The 20,806-nt window shown below is 39.4% G+C and overlaps 1 protein-coding gene across 3 annotated transcripts in view; it reads right to left on the bottom strand.

The window, feature by feature from the left end:
• The window catches only part of LOC134520519 (integrin beta-like protein 1), an 87,842-nt gene that overhangs the window by 1,492 nt on the left and 65,544 nt on the right, over positions 1-20,806 (bottom strand). Inside the window, exons 6-9 of one of the 3 annotated variants that reach the window (XM_063346139.1) lie at positions 18,161-18,277; positions 15,569-15,679; positions 5,778-5,924; positions 667-780 (exon numbers count right to left, since the gene is read on the bottom strand). In XM_063346139.1, the coding sequence (XP_063202209.1) occupies positions 667-780; positions 5,778-5,924; positions 15,569-15,679; positions 18,161-18,277 (489 nt within the window). The remainder of the gene's footprint in view (positions 1-666; positions 781-5,777; positions 5,925-15,568; positions 15,680-18,160; positions 18,278-20,806) is intronic. The other 2 variants (XM_063346056.1, XM_063346228.1) reach the window with 2 other exon arrangements.

Raw genomic sequence — 20,806 nt, 5'->3', positions numbered from 1 at the left:
TTGTAACAGGAAGCAGCCGAGTGAGTTAATTTAGCAATTCCCACGTTGCTTCTTGTCACTAGATTTGTCATGAGGGTTGGTTGGCAGCCTGCCCGTTTCTTGACGCGTCTGCCACCTGAACTCCCAGCCAACGTTAAGGTGAAGCCGCTTTAATCACCAGCCATCACGTCATACGAAAAAAAACGTCCGGTATTCCAGCCTCCCACTGAGAATTGTCTGATCGCCGGGAAGCTCTGTTAACCCACACAGCCACGCCGCTCACCTACCAAAGATCATCAGACAAGTGGATTTTGTCTACGGCTAGAAGGCATTATACGCACAGGAGGTCCAGTAAGAGAACAAAAGTTAAAGAACTCTCCAGATCACAATGCTGACGCTGCACGTCCTTTGCTAAAAAGCAGTAACTTGTAGTCTATTACAGCGAAAATTGTTGGTGGATTTCACAGCTGGCTTACTTATTTAAATTCATACTCAGGCTTTTGACTGTTGTTTTGAAACCTTAAGTTGATTATCACGCTGCACGAAGAAACAATTATAGCAGGTTTGAATAACCAGCAAATGCACTTCCTCCGTCACTGGAGAAAGAAGGAGCTGGGCTTTGTCTAACATAATTCCCATCAACACAGTCTGTTTCTTAGAGCAATTAAGCGTTAGCCTGTACTGCACCTGTGCAAATGAGACCGTCGTGTTTGTCACAGTCTCTGTCATCGCATTCACAGAAATCGCCCGAAATGTACCATTCCTGTGGTGAACAGATGCACTTTCCGCAGTGGCAGGAACCTGAAATCACAAAAATTATTACTCGCAGCCAAAGAGCACCGGCATTTTCAGGCTAGGAAATACCAAACCCAGACACACACATGCACACACGTGCGCGTATGCTCAAAATTGCTGCCTAAGAAGCTATTGCACAAAAGAAAATAATCAAGAAAAAACCTTTTTGAATAAAAGGATTCTTTTGTGGTGAGCTAGAGGATGTGGGACTTTACTACTAATGCTTTCATTCTGCTATTTCACTTAATCAGGACTCACATTTTGAAGCTTTCCTTTGGTTTCAGAGACCTACAATCAGGGCTACTCTTCCCAGTAACTGTTCTTTTTTTTTGACTAGAAAAGCTCAAATTGTCCCTGACCCACTGTTACTGAAGGCAGTAAAATCGTACCCAGGAAGAAAATGGCCCTCCTCATCTAAAGCCTTTTGGGATGAGTCTCCAAAAGACCAGAGGTGCCCAAGACTACCATTTAGACCCCCCATATCCTCATCAACACAAATTAAGCTGCTCCGCCTCCCAGGAAATTACTAAATATGTGCTCTAGGTCAGAAAGGGTTTGTGCACATAACAGGGGTTCATCAGTTTGCTTATTCTTGCAGAGTACCCCAATGCCTCTCATTGGGATAAGCTGCTCTCTCCTCCTCCTCCTCAGGGATGTCAGGTCACACTCCCACAGGCAAAGGAGGGACTTTATGGTGACATTCGGGTGATGCTGTAACCCACCGAGCACCAGAAACCTCCCTTTAAGGGAAGACTCGGAGACATCCCTACCTTCAGGAGAAGGCTCATGGCTCTGAATCCTGGGGAGAGACAGTTGCCCCCAGGCAATCACGCATGAGGAAGCCTGTAGCCCTTGAGAAGGGTGTGAGAGAGGCTTTTCTGCAACCAAAGATGCCACTTGGAGGTGACATTTCCTCCTGGCTGACTCCAACACCAGCTGAAGAGAGCTGGCTTTTGCAGAGCCCACCCTCAGCTGCCTGGCCCTACATGGAGTTCAGACACTGAAACGCCAAGGTGGAGCACTTTGTAACTTCTAAGGAGAAATCCTTTTGTGGACCTAGCCCTAAGAACCGGTTACAGCACAAATCAATACAAAAAGCTCAAAACCCGAATAAGTGATAACAAAGGATACACACTTAATTTTCAATGATGGGAGGCAAACTTACAAAAAAAGAAAAAAAATGCCACCAAAGAAGCTGTTGACCTTTAACAGAACATGCTTATAAATGAGTTAGGTGCTGTTGCTCTTGCAATATTTCCAGAATGATCCCAGTATAGAGTCACCTATGCGTTTAATGCAATATTAAAGAAAAATATATAGAAGGAAGTTTGGTTATGTCAGAATAAAACCTAAGCAGAATTCATGGGTTACTTAACAGGGCCTGGGACAAAGTGTATAAATGATGCTTTTCCATCTTTCCATTCTTTTCAGTGATGTCTGAATAAAATCCGTAGTAAAAATCCAAATACATATTTAAAAAAAAAAAAAAAGTGGATCTTTCAATATCAACTAATTTTCCCTAGTTTTTCCCATAAATACTGAAGTGTCTCTGATCGCTGAAACCTAACTCTCTAAAACTTCAGCACAGCCTCAGCAGAGTATCTAATTTTTTAATTAAAAATGTAAGTAATTTAGTGTTTACTGTAAGTTGAAAAAAATTAACTCATTGCCTAATTTTAGAGAAATGCTGTTTTAAATTGTAACATATGGAACACGTAAATATATACAGGAAGAGCTGGTGAGTGGAACAGTTGGGGATGGGAGTATTTGGTTAAGCACCTACTTTTTCCGTGAGTTATGAGTATTGCTTACCGAGCCATGGGCACAGAAAATACTGAGATTCCCTACAAGGATAAAAAATGCCATTGTATAAAGAGGCAGTGGAGGAGAGCATACATATTGCACGGTTGCTGTATAAGAGAGAAACTAAGACATACTTGAGGGTAATTTAAACCGAATGTCTCTGTTTATACAAACTACAAGGTACTGACAGCTGAAAATAATGGTGAATAGTATGAGACTTTCAGTGAAATTAAAGCAGCTAATAAGAGCACGACGTTGTAAGAAACCTGAAGTGATTCTGCATAAGCAAGTGCTGATGCTGCTACTGGGGGATGCCCACGATGTTTAAAACTGTTTTGCAGAAGATACAGCAAATTCAAATTCAACACCGAGTCAACCAAGGAAGATCAGGCTCCATAATGTAAAACGTGTTAGGGAGAATGAATGTATCAAGTCTTTTCCCTGAACAGAGCATGCTGCTCTGGGAGGCTCCTCAGTTTAATTAAAATGAGTCTAATGAGTTGCAGGGTGTTCCCTGGGATCCCGGCCAGATCCTCTCGGATGGGCTTTGGCTCATTACCTGGCCCGCGTCCTGCACCATTACAGTAGCCATCTGCAGCCCTACGTTTACTGCCAGGGAGGCAGCAGCGTGGTGGGTGTTGCTGTTTTCCTTGGGAAGAGCTTTTGCTACAGGTGGTGCAGTCAGCGAGCCAAGATTTTGAAAAGAGCCTGGGAATGTGGATGTCCAACTTTGCTTACATTAACAGAGAGCAATTTTCTGAAAGTGTTCATCAGTTATCTGCTGAAAACCAGAACTCCTTAGAGTCTATTAAATCCTGCGTACAGAAACTCAAGCTCCCTCAGTCCATTATAGCTCTTGCATATCTTGGCTGGGTTTCCAGCAAAGACAGAACCACCACCATTAGTGCACAGGTTCAAAATTCCCTTTTATTCGACCAGTAATGATTACTTATTGCTCAAAGCAATGAAACAGAAAAAACAATTTGTCATTTCGGCCTCTGGATCATGCTGGTCACACTTCCTATGAACAGATTTTGAAGTATGGGTACCCAGTAAGACATGATTTCCAGGTACGTATTTGAGCATCCAGAATAGATTTGCCTTAAAAAAAAAAAAAAAGCTAAGCATAGAAACAAAATTTACAAGTAACGAGACTGTTTTTGCCTGTGATCCTCATCCTGCTCAGGGAAAAGGCAAGAGATAGTAGCCTCCTTGGATGTTCACTGGCCACACACCTCTGGGAGTTATGTTATGTAGGTATTTCTCTGCTGGGACAAGCAGTCACATATGACCAGATGTTACCACAGCAAAGCTGCTATAGCACCTAACTTGACACAGCTGTATTATATTGACTGTCCTCAGGGCAACTTTCCATCACGTTGGAACCTTACTTGCGCTTGGAGGCCGAAGAAAGTTAAAAAAAGTAATAAAAAATCCCACCAGTGTTGCTTCATATGGATTTAGGGTCAGGTTTGTAATTCCCACAGAAAATAAATGCTATTCAACAGTGCACCGCTACCTTAGAAAATGTGGGCTTTTGGAGCCTCCATCCATGCACTCAGGTTTCAAAGCAGGACCCACCTGCTGCTGGTTACAACCCAGAGCCACTTTCAGACTGCTCCAACCTACTGCAGCCACCAGATCCCAAACCAGCCCCTGGGCAACGTAGCCAACAGCCAAAAAATCATAGCCAAAAAATCCTCGATGACTCTGCAAATTCCTGCTAGATTATCTGTTTCCGACGCCTCAAAGTAAATTGTAGCCTTCATGTACATGCTCAAATCTAACTGTTCTCAGAGAAAGACCTACAGGCTGGAATAGATAGCCCTCAGCCATCCTTACAAAATGATAGCAGATAATACAAATGTTTAAAAATTCGACATCATTTGTCATGTTTATATTTATTTAGAATCTCATATAGTGCGTTTTATTGATTTTAAGCATATTCGCTCACCTTCACCGTTTATAGAAAAAAATCAGAGGGAGACCAAGACTAAGAGAAGAAAAGTTAACTTCTGCAGTAAAACAGAGCAACTCCATTTCTCCAGTAACTCAGCATCCTCTTACGCAGACACTAATTTAAAGATAGCCAAGTCTTCTGGAAACAGTAGAGAAACAGTGCAACTTTCTCATTTTCTATGACATTGCTAAAATTGGGGGGTGGGGGGAACAAGATAAAATGGTGCAGTGGAGGAGAATCCTAACAAGTGATAGTACAGATGGAAGAAGGCCAGGCTGGAAACCTCATTTGAATTTACTTTGCACTGAAATAAAAGTTATCAAAAGGACAACTGGAAATCTGCCTGACGCAGAAGGCTACTAACTGTTTTTTCCAGCTAGCAGGTTTCTTACCTGTCTATGCAAGGTTTATATTGAACACATGAAATGTCACCTCCAGTTTGGAGTGAGCGCATTCTGGCCTCAGGCCAGACCCATCACCCGTTTTTTTGCCTATTCTCCTTCAGACATATTATCTACAAAAATAGACAGTTTGCGCTATGGGGGAGCTAAAAAGTCCTCTTTCCAGTAAATGCAATTTCTTAGCCTGAAAGACTGCAAGGTAAGAACCTCAGAGAACAATTTCAGATAATTATCAAGATTTTCTAAATTTTTCTCCTCCCCGTGGCAATTTTTTATAGCCGGACTGAAGCTGATGCAACGACCTGAATAAAAATCAGTAAATGAAAGAGTTTGCGGGATTCTGCTGTGGGGGCTGCAGACATCTACCTTTCCTTTGCTGCTGTGTTGGGGAGGGGGGTGATTAAGTATACCAAATGTTGCTGTTAAACACTCTCCTCCACTTACAGCTGCCTGAGATATTACATTTGCCTTCTCCCCCACCGCAGTGTTACTGCAGGCAGTGCCCCTGTCCCTCAAACTGGATGGAGCACGAACAGTTAGTTTATAATGTACAGCTGTTCAATGCAGAGCATCTGATAAACACATACAGGAAATTATATGCTATTAACAAATTGCATAGGAGAGCAACACTGCTAAACACGTACGGCTGTGGTGGGTGTTTGTCAAAATGGATGTAAGTGCATTCGGGAGCCAAATATAACATCCTTTTAATAATAGGTGCCTTTGTCAGAAAGGGTTACTGAACAACAACCCACTGCCACGCACACTAGTCTTCCAGAACATGATCGTTTTCCTCTGGTGGAGCACGGACACGGGGTAGCTCAGATGCCAGTTCTTACCCTTCCCCGAACATAATATGCCATCCGCCGACTCGCAAAGACTTCTGCTCTCTTCCTCTGTCATGTTGCACTTCCTTGAATGCTGGCACAACTTTCCAAACCACCCATCCTGGCAAATGCATCGGCCGCACGAGCAGACACCATGGCCTGTAACGACACCAAGGCTGGTTATGAGCAAAGCAAGCAGAAAGCAGTGACTGCGGTCACAACTGAGGTCATCTTCCGACCTCTGCGGTGTGAAGTGCCTGGCGTGGGGTAGATGGACAGATGGACAGCACAGCTTCCCAGCAGGGTGGTCTTCTTCAATTCTCCCATTCCTGTGTTAAACAGGATGCCCCAGTGACGTGCAGAAAAGCATAGGCGTGTCTCCCCTCATCCAAAAAGCTCAGCATCAGCTCAAATTTATTGGGTTGTGCAGTTGCTACAGATTAACTCATATAGTACAGAATGAAGATAATTACCCCAGGGTCTCATGCAATTGCCAAAATTGGTTGTACATAAACACAACTGGCAACCTGCAAAGAGTTCCTCTCATCACCCCGACAACATCCTTTTTCTCTGGTGCACCTCTTCTCCAGACATAGCTATCCCAGCTCAGCAGTTTAAAAGGTTTGGCATTTTCATGTCTGACACTGCAGTGAAATACTCAGGGAGGAGCAGGAAGGAGGAAGAGACCAGAGCGTTCTCCAACACACGCTTGCATGACCTCAAGGCAGGACTTCGAAGACGAATGGGCAGGCTACCATGGTGGGCTCTCTCCACAGCAACACTTAGATTTCAATTCCCAGATCAAGACAAGAAGCCTGAATGAGAGGGACGATGGAGAGGCAGAAGAAGAATACAGTAGTAAGGACATAGCTATCGAAAGATGATTAATAATAAGCGGGAAAACCAGGGGGAAATGAAGGGACAGAAAGAAAAGAGGAACGAGAAAAAACATAAAATAGAGGGCAAGTGGAGAGGAATACACTCTGAAAGGTTAGGGAAAGAAGGACAGGTAATGACAAGTGAGGGAAAGGTCAAAGAAACCCTAGAACATGTGTTGGAGAGAGAGCCTAGAAGCTATGATCAATGTATAAAAAAAAGGAAAAATAAAGAAGATTAAATAGAATCTTTGAGAATTATTTGTACAAAGATTAATAAAAAAGGAAAAGATGTTGAATAGTAAACTGAGGGGAAAATCTGAGGGCAAAATCTGAGGTGACAACAAATGCAGACAAGAATACAGAAATGGAAAACAGAAAAAAAAGAAGTAAGAAATGTCTCCCAGCCACAATTTCACATTTCAACCTTGAATAATATTTCTGCAGCAGAGAAGATCATTCCTTAGCTAATCAGTTTACTGGGCTTGAAAGAAGGAAATTATACATACCAGTGAATTTTTTCCTATCCTACCTGCTATGTAGGGCACGGGAGTGGAAACGAAGGGACTGAGATAATTTGGGAGCACGGGCTGAGGAGAAGGGAACAAGCAGTAGGAGTATCTGGCAAAGCATTGAGCTGTAGGATGCAGAGAAGCAAACCAGCAATTTTGCTTTTCTAATTTATGGACTTCTCATGAGGCAACAGTGCAACTTGACATCATACACCCGTAGGCAGCACTGGTAGAAGCCCAAAGGAGAGACAAACCTTGTAGTTTTCCTTAATGTTTTACTGATGGCCAAATACTTTTCTAATTTAAATTAGAAAATGCTGGAAGCTGCAAAGTCTGTCATTTACAGTGACCTGAATGTTCAGAACAATTTTTGTGCTCCGGACTCCGAAAAATAAATCTCTTTTTTAATCTTATTACCTATACAATTTTAAATGTTCAGTAGCAATGACGCAGTCTTATGATGACAGTAATAATACTTCTGCAAGTGACGTTCAGCAATTACAAATTTATATATATGCATTCAACATATATCAAATATTACAAATTGATGACTAACAACAATAGAATCTTGATGCTACTTTAGCTTCTGCATTAGATTGGGATCAAGAACAACTGTACTACAAACAAAAATACAAGAGGTAGAAAACAAGAATATATACTTCTCCGTATGCTCCTTCCAGGTAGATGGCATGCAATTGCCTAGACCAATTTACTATGGGCAAGCTTCTGTCAGAGTATTTTTATCTGCTTTATTTATTTTTTCTTAGTAACATATAGATTAGATATGAGAATAGCTCAACACCTGAAGAGCAAAATATACAACTGGATGTTCGGTGTTGGAAAATTATTTGTGGAGTTACAAATACTTGTGCTTATTTTAGCAATGAATAGTAAGAATTCCATGCTGATTTCACTGAGAAAATGATTTTGTATCATTTTTCTCGTATAGTCATTATGATTATCAAATACAGACACTGATCATGTCTGTAAAGCCTTTACACAAGTCAAATAAGAAGGTAATGAATAATCTATTAATTTACAGCAAACAGAGTTTGCAGTTTACCACATGAAATTTTGACATGCATTTTTCTGAGATGACCAGGTCATTCCTCTCCTCCTTTATGCCATATAAATCCTTACAACGTAAAGGATTCTTTTTTCTCAAGGAATCCGTTTTACCAAAATAATATTTACTCCTAGTTGACACCAGCTTGGGCTGCTGCAGCTCTTTGGATGCCTCACCCATCAGGGCGGTGAGGATGCAAGTGCTTCACCCAATGCTCGTTAAGTCCTGTCTATCTCCTGTGGGTGCTGGCATGTGAATAACTGCTTTACACAGTTTAGTTGTGTATATCCTCCTTGCAGAGACTCTTTGCTTTTGCCTGAAGATGTCCAAACAAGCTGATCGAAAGGAAGAACCAAAACATTGCTTTGGCTCTTTGAGTTGAATGTAATATTCAAATTACATTCAAAGTGTCCCGGTTTCATTCCAATGAATACCAGGCTCTCAAAATAATGAGCAAGAGCAGCAACAAAAAGGTGCTGCTCTTGTTCATAGGTCCTATTAGATATGAATATAATTCCCTTCATAAGGGAGCATGAAATTCAAGAATGAAGCAATCATAGAGCAAAGGGGAAAAGAAAAATCTCTCATTGAAGACTTACAGCCCAACTGAATTGGCTAACATGATAAAATACTGATTTAACTATTCAGATTAAGCAGATTTACTGGAAAGTGTTGGTCTATCATCAATTCAGATTCAACACAAAACACTTAAAATCACAAACAAATTGCATATTGCGATGGCTCCGAGACCATAGATCTTCGTTCATAAAAATCTGTGTTAACGGACATTTAAATATTTAACAGAATGTTTTAAACATTAATCTCCAATCAAGAAGAAAGACTGTGATGGAGGAGAGGCAAAGGAGAGAAAAAGATAATGTTAAAGGTAGTGTCACTTTGTTTAGAATTATCAATAAATCACATAACCACAAGATTTAAATGTGAAATATGAATGCAGCAACAAAGAAAGCGGAGACAGGTTAGTAGTAGACGTTCATTAACACAAATCAAACAAAATCACACCAAACCCCAGGACAAATTATTTCTTACCATGCCTGGAAACAAAACTATGTTGTTGTGGGGAACTTCATTTTAGGGCTACTCATGCAGCTGTTGTCAGAGTTCCCAAAAAAACCTGCAGGATAATTTTCTAATACAAAAGGCACCATGACATGGGACTGTCAGCATGATGAAAAAGGAGCAGTAATCATTGCAGAGGAAGTCGGTTCTTACTTATAGACTAACTGATTATAACCAGATAATGTTCACAAAGGGCAAACTGAGGCCAGTCCCAAACAAAATTTGGCACTTCAGGAGAACAAGTTTCTCAAACTAATATAATATAATAAATATATAAGAAAGTCAATATTTAGCAGAAATGGAGGAAACAAATCTTCAGCCATAAAAATATGAATTTGACTGTCCTGTATGAGGAATTTAACTGACAGTCCAACAACACTATTCCACAGTAAGAGAGAATTCCACCTAGGTCTAACGGTGGAGAGATGCAACAAGTTAGGAATGACTAGGCTGTACAGCCAAAGAAGGAAAGATGAAATAGACAGCAACCAATATAAATGAGAAATTTTGTTGTAAATAAAACAGATATACTGGGGGAACGCCGGGGGACAAAAATCTGTAACTGGATGAAAAACAGGAAGTTTTAAAAGTGTACTGGGAATATGAAAAATCTCAGCATAATGCAGGATCCCTGATTTAGAACAGTACAGTAAATGAAACAAATATTTCTCTCTGTATTTAAATAGAAACAGGATTTTCTATTTTTTATTACAGGACTATGATGAAGAACTTTCTATTATATTATTAACATAAGAGAATATTAAACAACATCGATCTGGGAGAAATATTTCTAAGTGAGCAGGCTTCATTAACCTGCCCAAATATGCGAAAATAGTTGGTAAAACCATTACTAGATCACTGATTTTGCTTTTTATTGAATACCGGAAGAACTGGAACAGTTATGCCACATGCATTTAGACAACCCTAATATAAATGTGAAGTGAAATACTGGTTGTCTATTATATTATAGGTTGCTTATTATTGTCCAAGTCTAAAAAGGCGGACTGTGGCTCCGGTTTGAGGAACGCAACAGGCAGACAGCTCAGTAAAAACTTGAAGTGAAACATTGCCGTGAAAGGGGTTTATGCCATCCTCATATGCATGTAACAGGAGAGAAGCAAGTAGGAACAGAAATGAGTAGGAACATTTAGAGCATTCATGAGATGGACATTAAAGCTCTGCAACTCACTGTGATATCCATGTTTGAAGAGATTTTGAAAAAATTGGAAGAGCCCCAAAAAGTTCCAAAGAAAGAATTCAAACGGCAGAGGAAATGGCCTGTTGAAAGAGCTTCAAAGATCTATATCTGCTTAGCCTATTGGGGGTGGGGGAAATAAATTCTAAGTGTTTCAGCAGGATCTGAACTACCTTCTTTGAAGGTACTAGAATGGGAATTCTTAAAAAAACAGAGAAAGACAAAGCACGAACCAGAGAGAAAAGCTCATACTGGCAAACTCATTTGAGAAACGAAACAATTTCAAACAAGGATGATGACTATTGGAACAAACTTTCTAGTGATTTTGTCATGGCTGTGCGTGTCTTAGAGTCTTTAGAGTGTAGCTGGATGCCCTTCTCAGAGACAGGATTTAGTTGCACACAGTACACTGACCTGAACATAGGGGAAGCCTGGGTATAGTGTAATGGCTATTTATAGCCTAGGATACAAGGTTCAACATATAAGACCCTCTTGGCCTTTGCAAATTAACGTCTATTAATCAATTAAAAATCATTTTCCAAACCTAAATCACATTCTATGCTATCCGAAACGCTAAGCAAACTAAATTCTCTGTGCATCTATGTAAAGTCTCAACTTTTCATACTCCTGCACAAATGTCTGGGTGACAAGGACAGAAACCTGTAGTGCACTTCAAAGAAAAATTAGGAAAGTAAAATTAACTAAGTAAACCCAAATTAATTTAATACAGAATACACCATGCACATTAACACCTGTACTGGCTACATCAGTTACTCTTGTATCTAATTCAATACCTACTGATCTTTTTGAATTTATGTTGCTGCCCCTGGATGTGCCTCAGAGCTAGGATGAAGTAGGTAACTGCAAGCACACAGGCATTGAACGATTAACTCTCTACTTACCATTTTCAAAATAAAACCCTAAATCCCACTAGCTTTATGCCAAGTAGACTCCGAGTTCTCCACTAACTAATACAATAATTTTCACTTTTTTTGGCACCAGTTTTACCCAGTAAGCATATGGGGGTTTTGCCCCAGGAGAATCTACTGCATTTTTTTTAATAACAAATACCATAATCAAAATTTTCTATTAAATTGTATAAAACTGTCTAGTGAATTCTGTAACAATTATATGTGTTTCAGATTCCTTGGCCAAATGAACATGGTCCCTGATCTAAACACTTTTCAACAGAAAACATGAAAAACCTACTGGGTAGGAAATAAACTCTTATTTTAACATAATGAGAATCACAGAGATTTTACAGGTTCAATTCAGGTGCCTAGTGCCATTTGACATACCCTAAGATATCAAGGACATCTTTATGATGGCAGCAGCTATGCAGGCATCCCTGTGTCCTTGTGAAGCCAAGCTGGGGTCAGGCAAGGGTAGCCTTGGGCATCAGAAATCATACAAGATGCCTGACTTTTGGCAAGTGTAGGCTTTGAAATTATGTCCCATGTAGTCTGAGAAGCCATGGTAGAGTCAGGAATTGAATCCATATTTCTGAAATTTCAGACCAATCAGTGCCAAAAGCTGTCTTCGCCTGGGAGATAGGCTGGTATTATTTTTCTCTCCTAATTTGTATTTTAGGTATATTAGAGAGTTCCACGAATGTCCTAGATATTTCTGTTTCTGTGAAGCAACATTACTGCAAGAAATGAGGAAATTGTCTGACAGCAACTGCACCATAGTATTAATACTTAGCTTTGCTTAATGAAGCATATGATTAATCATAACTCTCATTTTTATGGTTATGGTCTTATGGGTCCTCATAAGAACATGCTATCTGAAAATATCACATTTCTGCTTCACTGAACAGATGACAAAAATAAATGTCATTCATGATTTCTGTAGTCTAGACCTCGAACTTTCACAGAAAATAATTCACAGTTTCTGTTATATATCTTTATCATATAATAATGCATAGTTATATTAAAAAAAAAAAAAAGAAGGAAAGGCAGCACGTCCTCTGAGTCAAATTACTTAGCCTGGCTGGATAGAAATTAAAATTTTATATTCAAAGGAGCATGGCAATTAGGGGCAAGTTATACCAGCCTTTTGAGAGAGAGCAGTTCCACTATACATCCTGGTGGTGACTATGCGATCCTAGAATCCTTCACTAATTTTAAGAATGTGATGTGGAAGCTTCTGCCTCTGTTGTAAAAGTTTAAAACACCAGAAAGCTGGGAACTGCGGCTTAAAGTATATGTGTGCCTTATAAACCACATCTTTTCCCTTGTTCTCTGACAAGACATAGAGACTTGTATTGGAAATCTTAAGACTGGTGTGAAGGATGCATGAATGGAAATGTGTAGGTAAGCACTAGAAGAAACAAATTGGACTTCTCAAAGTATTCTGTTGTCACCAGTCAAAGAATTTTCTTACTGGGATGACCAGAGGCTTTGTTGTTTCTTAGCGTTGAGGACAGTGCAAACATACATGACTACATATTAAAAGGTTTTATCAACACTAATTATCTAATTCGTGACCCACTATATAAAGCACAGTCTGAATACTGACATAAAACAAAATGTGAGCATCCCTAGAAATATGTGAGGGCCTTGCTATGAGTTACTTGTTATGAGTTTCAACCTTCACCAGGGCTACTGAAAAACTTGTGGGGAGATTCAGCCACTTTTTTACTATCTTTGTTTGGTGTGTTTCTATTGTAGAGTTTTTAAGTACCGTAATCCTGCACCAACCAGTAGCATGCAGAGGATCCAAAAGGGCTTCTGCTTTATTTCTTCAATAGTTGCTACTTTGCTGCGACAGGAACTCACAGCTAGGCCTATAATTGTCCAGAGAACAAATGAAAATTATTGGAGTTAAGAACATTATCACATCGATTTCAAATTGATCTTTATTGTTGTCTTGAATTCTTGTTGCCTGCCTGCCCTCAGTTCTGAAAGAGAACAGAACGTAATGGACAACAGTCAAACCAGTGAGATGGAGCAGGCAATGGTGACATCAACTGAAAAGCATGACTGGCCACAGTAAGGGAATAAACAACACTTGAGAGCTCAGGACACATCTGCAGCTAGCCGCACAGCCATAAACTCGGACAAGAGAGAGAAGTATCTCTCACCAGGATACAAGATAAGTACATATCAGGCCTGGTGTGTATCGGTTACATAGCCGTGCAAAGAAAGGACTTGGGCTGACAAACCTGCGAGTCTCATGTGTGTGCACCAAAATAACTTAACTTGCACATGAAAGACTCAAAGAACCAAGTAAAGCCAAAAAAACCCATGATGTTAACTATTGCTGTGGTTGAACACTGCAACACACCCTGGGCAAATCTTACATCATTGAAAAAAACTGAAATGTAGTGAATGGGTCTGTAGGTAGAACATACTGATCTCAAAAAGCTGCATGATGCACCTCCTCCAGCCATAGCATATTAAGTTTGTGTGCAGAGGCACAGAGAAGGGAAGGGGAAGACAAAAGAAGGACCTAGCCAGCAGGTTGAGGGAGGTGATTCTGCTCCTCTACTCTGCTCCGGTGAGAGCCAACCTAGAGCACTGCAACCAGTTTTGCGTTCCCCAGTACAAGAAAGGCATGGACTTACTAGAGCAGGCCCAGAGAGGTGCCAGAAAAATGTTCAGAAGGCTGGAACACCTATCCTGTCAAGAAAGGCTGAGAGAGTTGGGGTTGTTCAGCCTGGAGAAAAGAAGGCTCCGGGGAGGCCTTTCAATGCTTAAAGGGGGCTTATGAGAGAATGATTTTAAAGAGGGTAGGTTTAGATTGGACATTAGAGAGAAATTGTTTACTATGAGGGTGTTGAGATACTGGAACAGGTTTCCCGGAGAAATTATGGGGGCCCTGTTACTGGAAATGTTCAAGGTCCAGTTGGATGGGGCTTTGAGCAACTTGATCTGGTGAAAGATGTCCCTGTGTATAGCAGGGGGGTTGGACTAGATGATCTTTAAAGGTCCCTTCCAACCCAAACCATTCTATGATTCTATGAATCCATTTCTAATAGTAGAGTGCCATGGAATCTATGCCGTGTCCTCCTGCAACCTCTATCTTTGTGGAGACATAATGTCTCTATTCCTGGTACTGCAATGATGGACAGCTGAATTTTTAAGTGAATGACTCACTACAATCATGCAGAAACATGGTAATAGGGTCTTATTCAGTTGTACCCTAATTTATCATATCTTTCACCTCATGTCTTTCTACCATAGCATGGACAGCTGGTCTGGAAAGCAAGCTATTAATCAATCTCTGCTCGTCAGAGGAGGCCAGTAACAATTCTTATTCAAATCATTTAGGTTGTCATTCACATTTCTTATTTCAGCCTGCATTTAATCTGAAAACACTGGTATTCCTTCCTTGTGCTTTACAGGCACTCCGTGCTCACTGGCAGACCCTGCACATTCACAGAGTCCAGCTTGCTATTCTCTGATGCCAGAGTTACTAGCAAGGGCTTACGTCCTGACAGCGATAGCCTAGGTAGCAACAGTGGTAGAAAAATAGTAATGAAAAGAGAAGAAGGAAAGAGGAAGGAATAAGCAGTTCAGGTGTCAAGAGGTTCAGGCTGAGATGGAAGCATGAACAAACCCAAAAGGAAGAGAGAAGTGTGTGTGACTAGCCCAAAATTAATGACAGAAGTTCTGTGAATAGGTAAGTTGCAAAAGAAGCAAGAAAATAAGGTTAAAATTGGTAGAATCTCATAAAAAGGGAGATACGAGAAATACTGTATATCAAAGGAAACACTGAAAATGTTATCAGGATAGAAAGTGATAGCCAAGCAAAACATGTGACAATTACTAAAGAGTAGGGCTGAAGCTATCAGCAACATCAGAGGCTACTGAGGATCTGAAAAGGATAGCAATGACAGAAATCCCTACATTTGGTCAGAAGCTGCATGAAGAGACATTTCAATGAAAATGTTGGTGGCAGCCACAGCGAAAGATGAAATCACAGAAAATGTATAAGGGGTAAATGGCTCATATTATGAGTTGGAAGGTGAGGGATGGTAAGTGGAATTCACTTGCTAAATGGTGAGTGAACAGAAAACTGCAATTGATAGGGACTCTTGGAAGACAAACATTCCTGTACTTGGTACTTACACATGAATAGGTGCTGCCTTAAGTTACTAGGGTGGGGGGTGACCTCTTGAGGCAGGTGGATCAGAAGCAGAGATGAACACTGGATGGTCAAAGAAAATAAAGCTTCAGGATCTGCCAGCAGTAAAAAAAAGAGGGGGGGTGGCGGGAAAGGAGGGAAAGAGATGGAGGGAGAGGGGAAATGAGAGAAGCCACTCCAGAGCTCCAGCAGCCAAGAGAAGAAAAGTGTATGGAAGAGAACTGAGCGATTAGTAAGACATCTATGTTTTTGTTAATTTGAATCTCAGTGCACTTCACATGGAAGAACCAAAGAAGTGCAAAGAAAGAAACACTCGTGTGGCATAAGAACAGAAAGAGAGGAAGGGGAAACCAGTTCATGGCTGTAAAATAATGAAAGAGGATGGAAACAGGCAATAATAATAATTATAATATAGGAACATGCTTCAAGGAGTAAATCACAACCAAATCCAGAATAATGTAAAAATATCTCAAATTATATTTAGGAATACAATAGACAGAACACGAAATAAAATATCAAGAATATGAAAAAATAATCTGCCAATTATTTACCACTGGAATCCCAACAGATTTACTACAGAAATCCAACAATTTTTAGAGGATGATACTAGTAGTGTCATGAGTTCTAATTGGGAAGACTAAAACTCTAGAGACCAGCTTCACCTCAACAAGTTCAAAGAGCTGTGAGTGAGCAAAGATGCTCTAGTCTCCCTTGAGGCACTTCATAGGTCAGCTCAGATCCTGGTGGATTTAATCATCAGCTTACGCTATGCTTCCTCCTCTCCCTTTACTTACAAGAAAGCCCAGGACAACAGGATTCATGACTTGGCACTTATTCTACTATTTGGGGGAAAGAATTAGGAATAAACTCAGCTCCCCGGAATAAAAAAAATCACAGAGTGGGCCTTCTGAAGTCCTGTCAACAGATGCTGTGCAGCACAATTTCAAATTCACTTCAACTGCATTTTTGCATATAATTTCTTTCACCTGCAGAGAAACTTTAGTAACTAAGCTATTGGCTAGAATGAAGGCAGAGAAGTTGAGCTTGCTTGAGAGTACAACTGATTCATAAGCTCACGAGCTGGCTTTCCTTTCTATTTCTTGTTTCAAAGTTTGGAAAATAAGCTTAAAGTATATGGTTTTTAATTAATTAATTAATTTCTTCTATTCTCTTTGGACAAAGCTATTTAGACTAAAGGGCAAAGTTTATTCAGGTAATAGTGTGACCTAGAGCGTCTCCTGCACAATAAAAATTGGACACTGGCTCAAGTGTTGAGGTGATTATTCATTTAAGTGGGAGGTGCCCTAGCCAGCAACAAAAATTAAAATTATCACTGTATCTTTCCTAATACGGAAGAATGGATTTTTTTTTTTGGCTATAATTTCCAAAATGTGCAACATAGTTAGTAGTATTAACATTAAAGCATTGTCATCAAATAATACAAAATATGAATTACGCAAATGGAAGAGATATTTTTAACCATGAAAGATGATGATTTTTGGTTCCAAACTACTTTATTTATAACAAACATCCCCCAGATTTTCAGTGCTTTCATCTGCTTTCATGTCCTTTAAACAAAATAAAATTTCAAATTATTGTTTATCTACACATTCATATTATTGAATTACACTGAATGTTTTAAACTATTATTATGGCTGGTCAGACATTTGAACTACAATTTTCTATGTATGCCTACCTTCTGCACGGCAGAGACCTTGAAGAAATATTTCCTGTAGTCAGAATTTTTTATGTACACAAAGATTATGAAGCAATACATTTTTTTCTTACCAAGCAATAATGAATAGAATAAAATGTGTTAGTGTTCATACCAACTACTTTGTTAATATTAAGAATCAAAAAGTAATTTTAAAAATAAAGCAAATAAAATCTAGAAAAAGAGCATTTAGGGCAAATACTACTCACCTGTTTTAAAAATATCATGTGGCATGTATGCATTTACATATCTAAAACTAACTTCAAATATTGCTTAACACCAACATACTTCCCTGAAAAATCAACAAGTTCTCACTGTCAATGTTACAATGAACCATCTGCATGTACAATTACTATGACAATATATCTCAAGCATTTTAGATTCTTTCATAATATATTTTTACTACTTTTTTAGAAAACAGACATATCACTGTCAGTGAATATGAAATACTCAAAAGTATTGCTGGTCATTATTAACTTCAGGTAAAATGCAAAATTCTCAGTAAAACATCAACTGTACTAAACACAAAGTAAAATTACATCATTTTTCAGGTTTTCCTTTAAGTGTCTGTGTTCCTCTTTAATTAACACTGATGGAATTTGGGATATACTACAGCACTTACATTTATGCTATTAGTTGTATCTAATCTACTTCATTTTTAGTGTTTCTGAAGTCTTAAAAGAAATATTCACTAACATATGCAATATTTTTATAGCTTGTTTCTTACAAAAATCTGTGATAAATAATCAATAATTTCAATAGTCTATAGTGATATTATGTTATAAAACCGGGGCAGAACAGAAAGTTATAAACTGTCAAGATTTATATTAGTTATATTATAATATATTAAGTGAATGCGTACCCCCACAGACATCGCCGTCTGCATTTTCACACTGTCGGTCATCACATTCACAGTTTTTGCCATAAACTCTGTTGTCTCCTGGAGGGAAACAAGTGCATTGGCCACATTCACATCTCCCTGTAAGGTTAAAAAATTGTTGGAGTCATGATTTCAGTAAAGGAAAATACAGGAAATAAAAACCCAAACTTATTCTACACCCTACCCCGCCAAGGACAAACTACAAGTCACTATGTATTAATTAAAGATTGCACATAAACACTGTTTAAAAAACCCCACAAAACTATCCTTCCTCCATGGCAACCAGAAGCAAAGTATATCACTCTTATGTCTTGGTGGAAACAGAAACAATAAGCAATCTTTGGCATCGTATTTTTTTCATATCTCAACTTGGTGCAGCAGAGTTATGGCACACGTTTAACTGCATGATTAACCTCTAAAATTGATCTAAAATACTTAGCACATACTTCTAGAAACTCCAAAATGAATGTGATTAGAGTTAAACAGTCTGTGCACAGGGCTATCTAAGATACTCTCTATTCATGTAGAAACATAACTCTTTAAATATTCTGTCAGGCACCTGGAAAGCAAAAATCCCTACAATTTTGCTTGTCTAGACCTGAGAAAATAGAAGTCGAAAGCACAACCTCTGTCAGAATCTTCCTTTCCATCAACCTGTTCACAGAACTCCCCAGAGCTTAAAGGGGGAATGGAGTCAGCTGAACTCCCACAGATCTTCCACTCGAAAGCCCTCAGAGCAGTGAGTACTGAATGGTCAGATGTGGAAAAAATATAAGATCAAGGACAGTCTTACATTGTGCATATGCGACAGACTCAGTTTAGGGTAACGTTGGTTTTCTTATTTCCTAACTTCTAAGGGTTTGACTCTGTATTTTTGTAAACTGTTTTAATGCAATGCTACCGTGAGAATGATCTAAATGTGACACAAACTGTGAATCAAAGTAATAAATTTGATGGGCTTGGGAAAAGATGTTGTGTGTAAAAAAGGGCCACCAGAGACATGGATTAGGACACAGAAAAGCCTGTTCTTCTCCATCTAATTTAATCACAGCAGCAGTGAGACTCAGCCTGGGCCTGGACACTGCTCTACTGACTGCAGAACCCAAATTTACAGTAGGAGCAACTATAGCTACAAAGCCAAAAAATCCTCCAAGTGCAGACTTTCATTATGTAACCAAACAGTTTGGCACGCACAATATTTTTCCAGCATTTACTGAAATATTCTGCAGAATGGGAAAGGACCATTAAGGAGAAGCTTAGTGGGGCTTTTCTAACAGTCTAATTAAGTTGGAGTAGGGGGAATCTTACCACTTATGGAAAAATTCCCTAGCTCATTTTATACTCTTCACCTTCGCAACCATCAATGTATGTTGCCGTTTCAAGCTGACATTCTGTGTGCCAGGATTCAGTCTAGAAGGGAATTTTATGATCAACTTAAAGTGCAAGAATCTTAAAAAGGATATGCTGCTAGAAAGAATTAACAGCAAATACTTCATGACATCTTTATAATATACATAGTTTTAAAACTATGCATTGCATTGGAAATTATATGAGGATATTCATTCCAGAAAGGAACTTGTTCTAGGAAGCGCATCTACCACATCATGAAATACAGTTGTATTTGGTAATCGTGTCAACATTTAAGATATGGTTGTCTACAGAATTATGGATGTTATTTGCCTGCGTTCTCTAAGCTATAATTAGTTGTGAAGGACAGTTACATTACCAACTGGAACAAAATAATTTCTTAGTACTTAAAAATACAGAGACTTTTAATGAGTCCAACTTGTCACTATTCGGGGCTCTCACAGTCTCCTTCTATACATACACCTTAGACAACCTGGCTACTTTTACAAAAATGTCACATCGCAGTGTCCCAAAGCACAGCCACCCATAGGCAGATAGGCACCTGACAAACAAGACCCATCTGTTGTGAAGACTAGATAAAATAAACAAAACAACCATCTTTAAGAGTGGTATCCTGGCCAGCTAATGCTATAAGAAGGAGGATGCCTGAAGGACAATAAAATCAGTTTAAGCAAGTTGCTTTGAAGAGAGGAGTCAGCAGAGATGGAAAATCCTCCAGAGGGACGAGCAAAGGAAGGTTCTGTAATGAGGCTCCTGCACGTTCTGTAATTAAGCATTACTTTCTGTAATGCTTAATTTAATAAGTCAGAATGACCTGAGAGCGCAGTGGCTGGCCACTTGCACTGGGATGGGAACGGATTCCTCTCAGTCCCTGCTGCAATTAATGTTTATTCATTTTAGTTAATCTGCAACAGTTTCACCAGCAAAAAAACCTGAGGAATATCCCATCCCTAGGCAGGTAGGGCACATTTTTGTCACGTAAGAGATACAAGCTCAGGTTGTCTTCTCAAAATCAAGCACAAAGGGGATTTAGGCCCTACTTTCTCAATCTTCGCATCTTAGCTAATGAATAAAACATTAAAACAGACATTCAAAAAGCCCAAATTCCTTGTTTATATCTTGGCCTTGAATTTTATTTTGGCTGGCTCCCACCTAAGTTCAGGGTATGATTTAGATTATCTGACTGAGGACATCAGCAGAAATCAAAGTGTCTTGAAAATGGACAGAAACTTCAGTGAGTAAGTGCTCTAGAAAAGGATT

This window comes from Chroicocephalus ridibundus, chromosome 1 (assembly GCF_963924245.1).
Source record: "Chroicocephalus ridibundus chromosome 1, bChrRid1.1, whole genome shotgun sequence".
NCBI lineage: Eukaryota > Metazoa > Chordata > Aves > Charadriiformes > Laridae > Chroicocephalus > Chroicocephalus ridibundus.
This window is presented reverse-complemented; position numbering and strand designations above follow the sequence as displayed.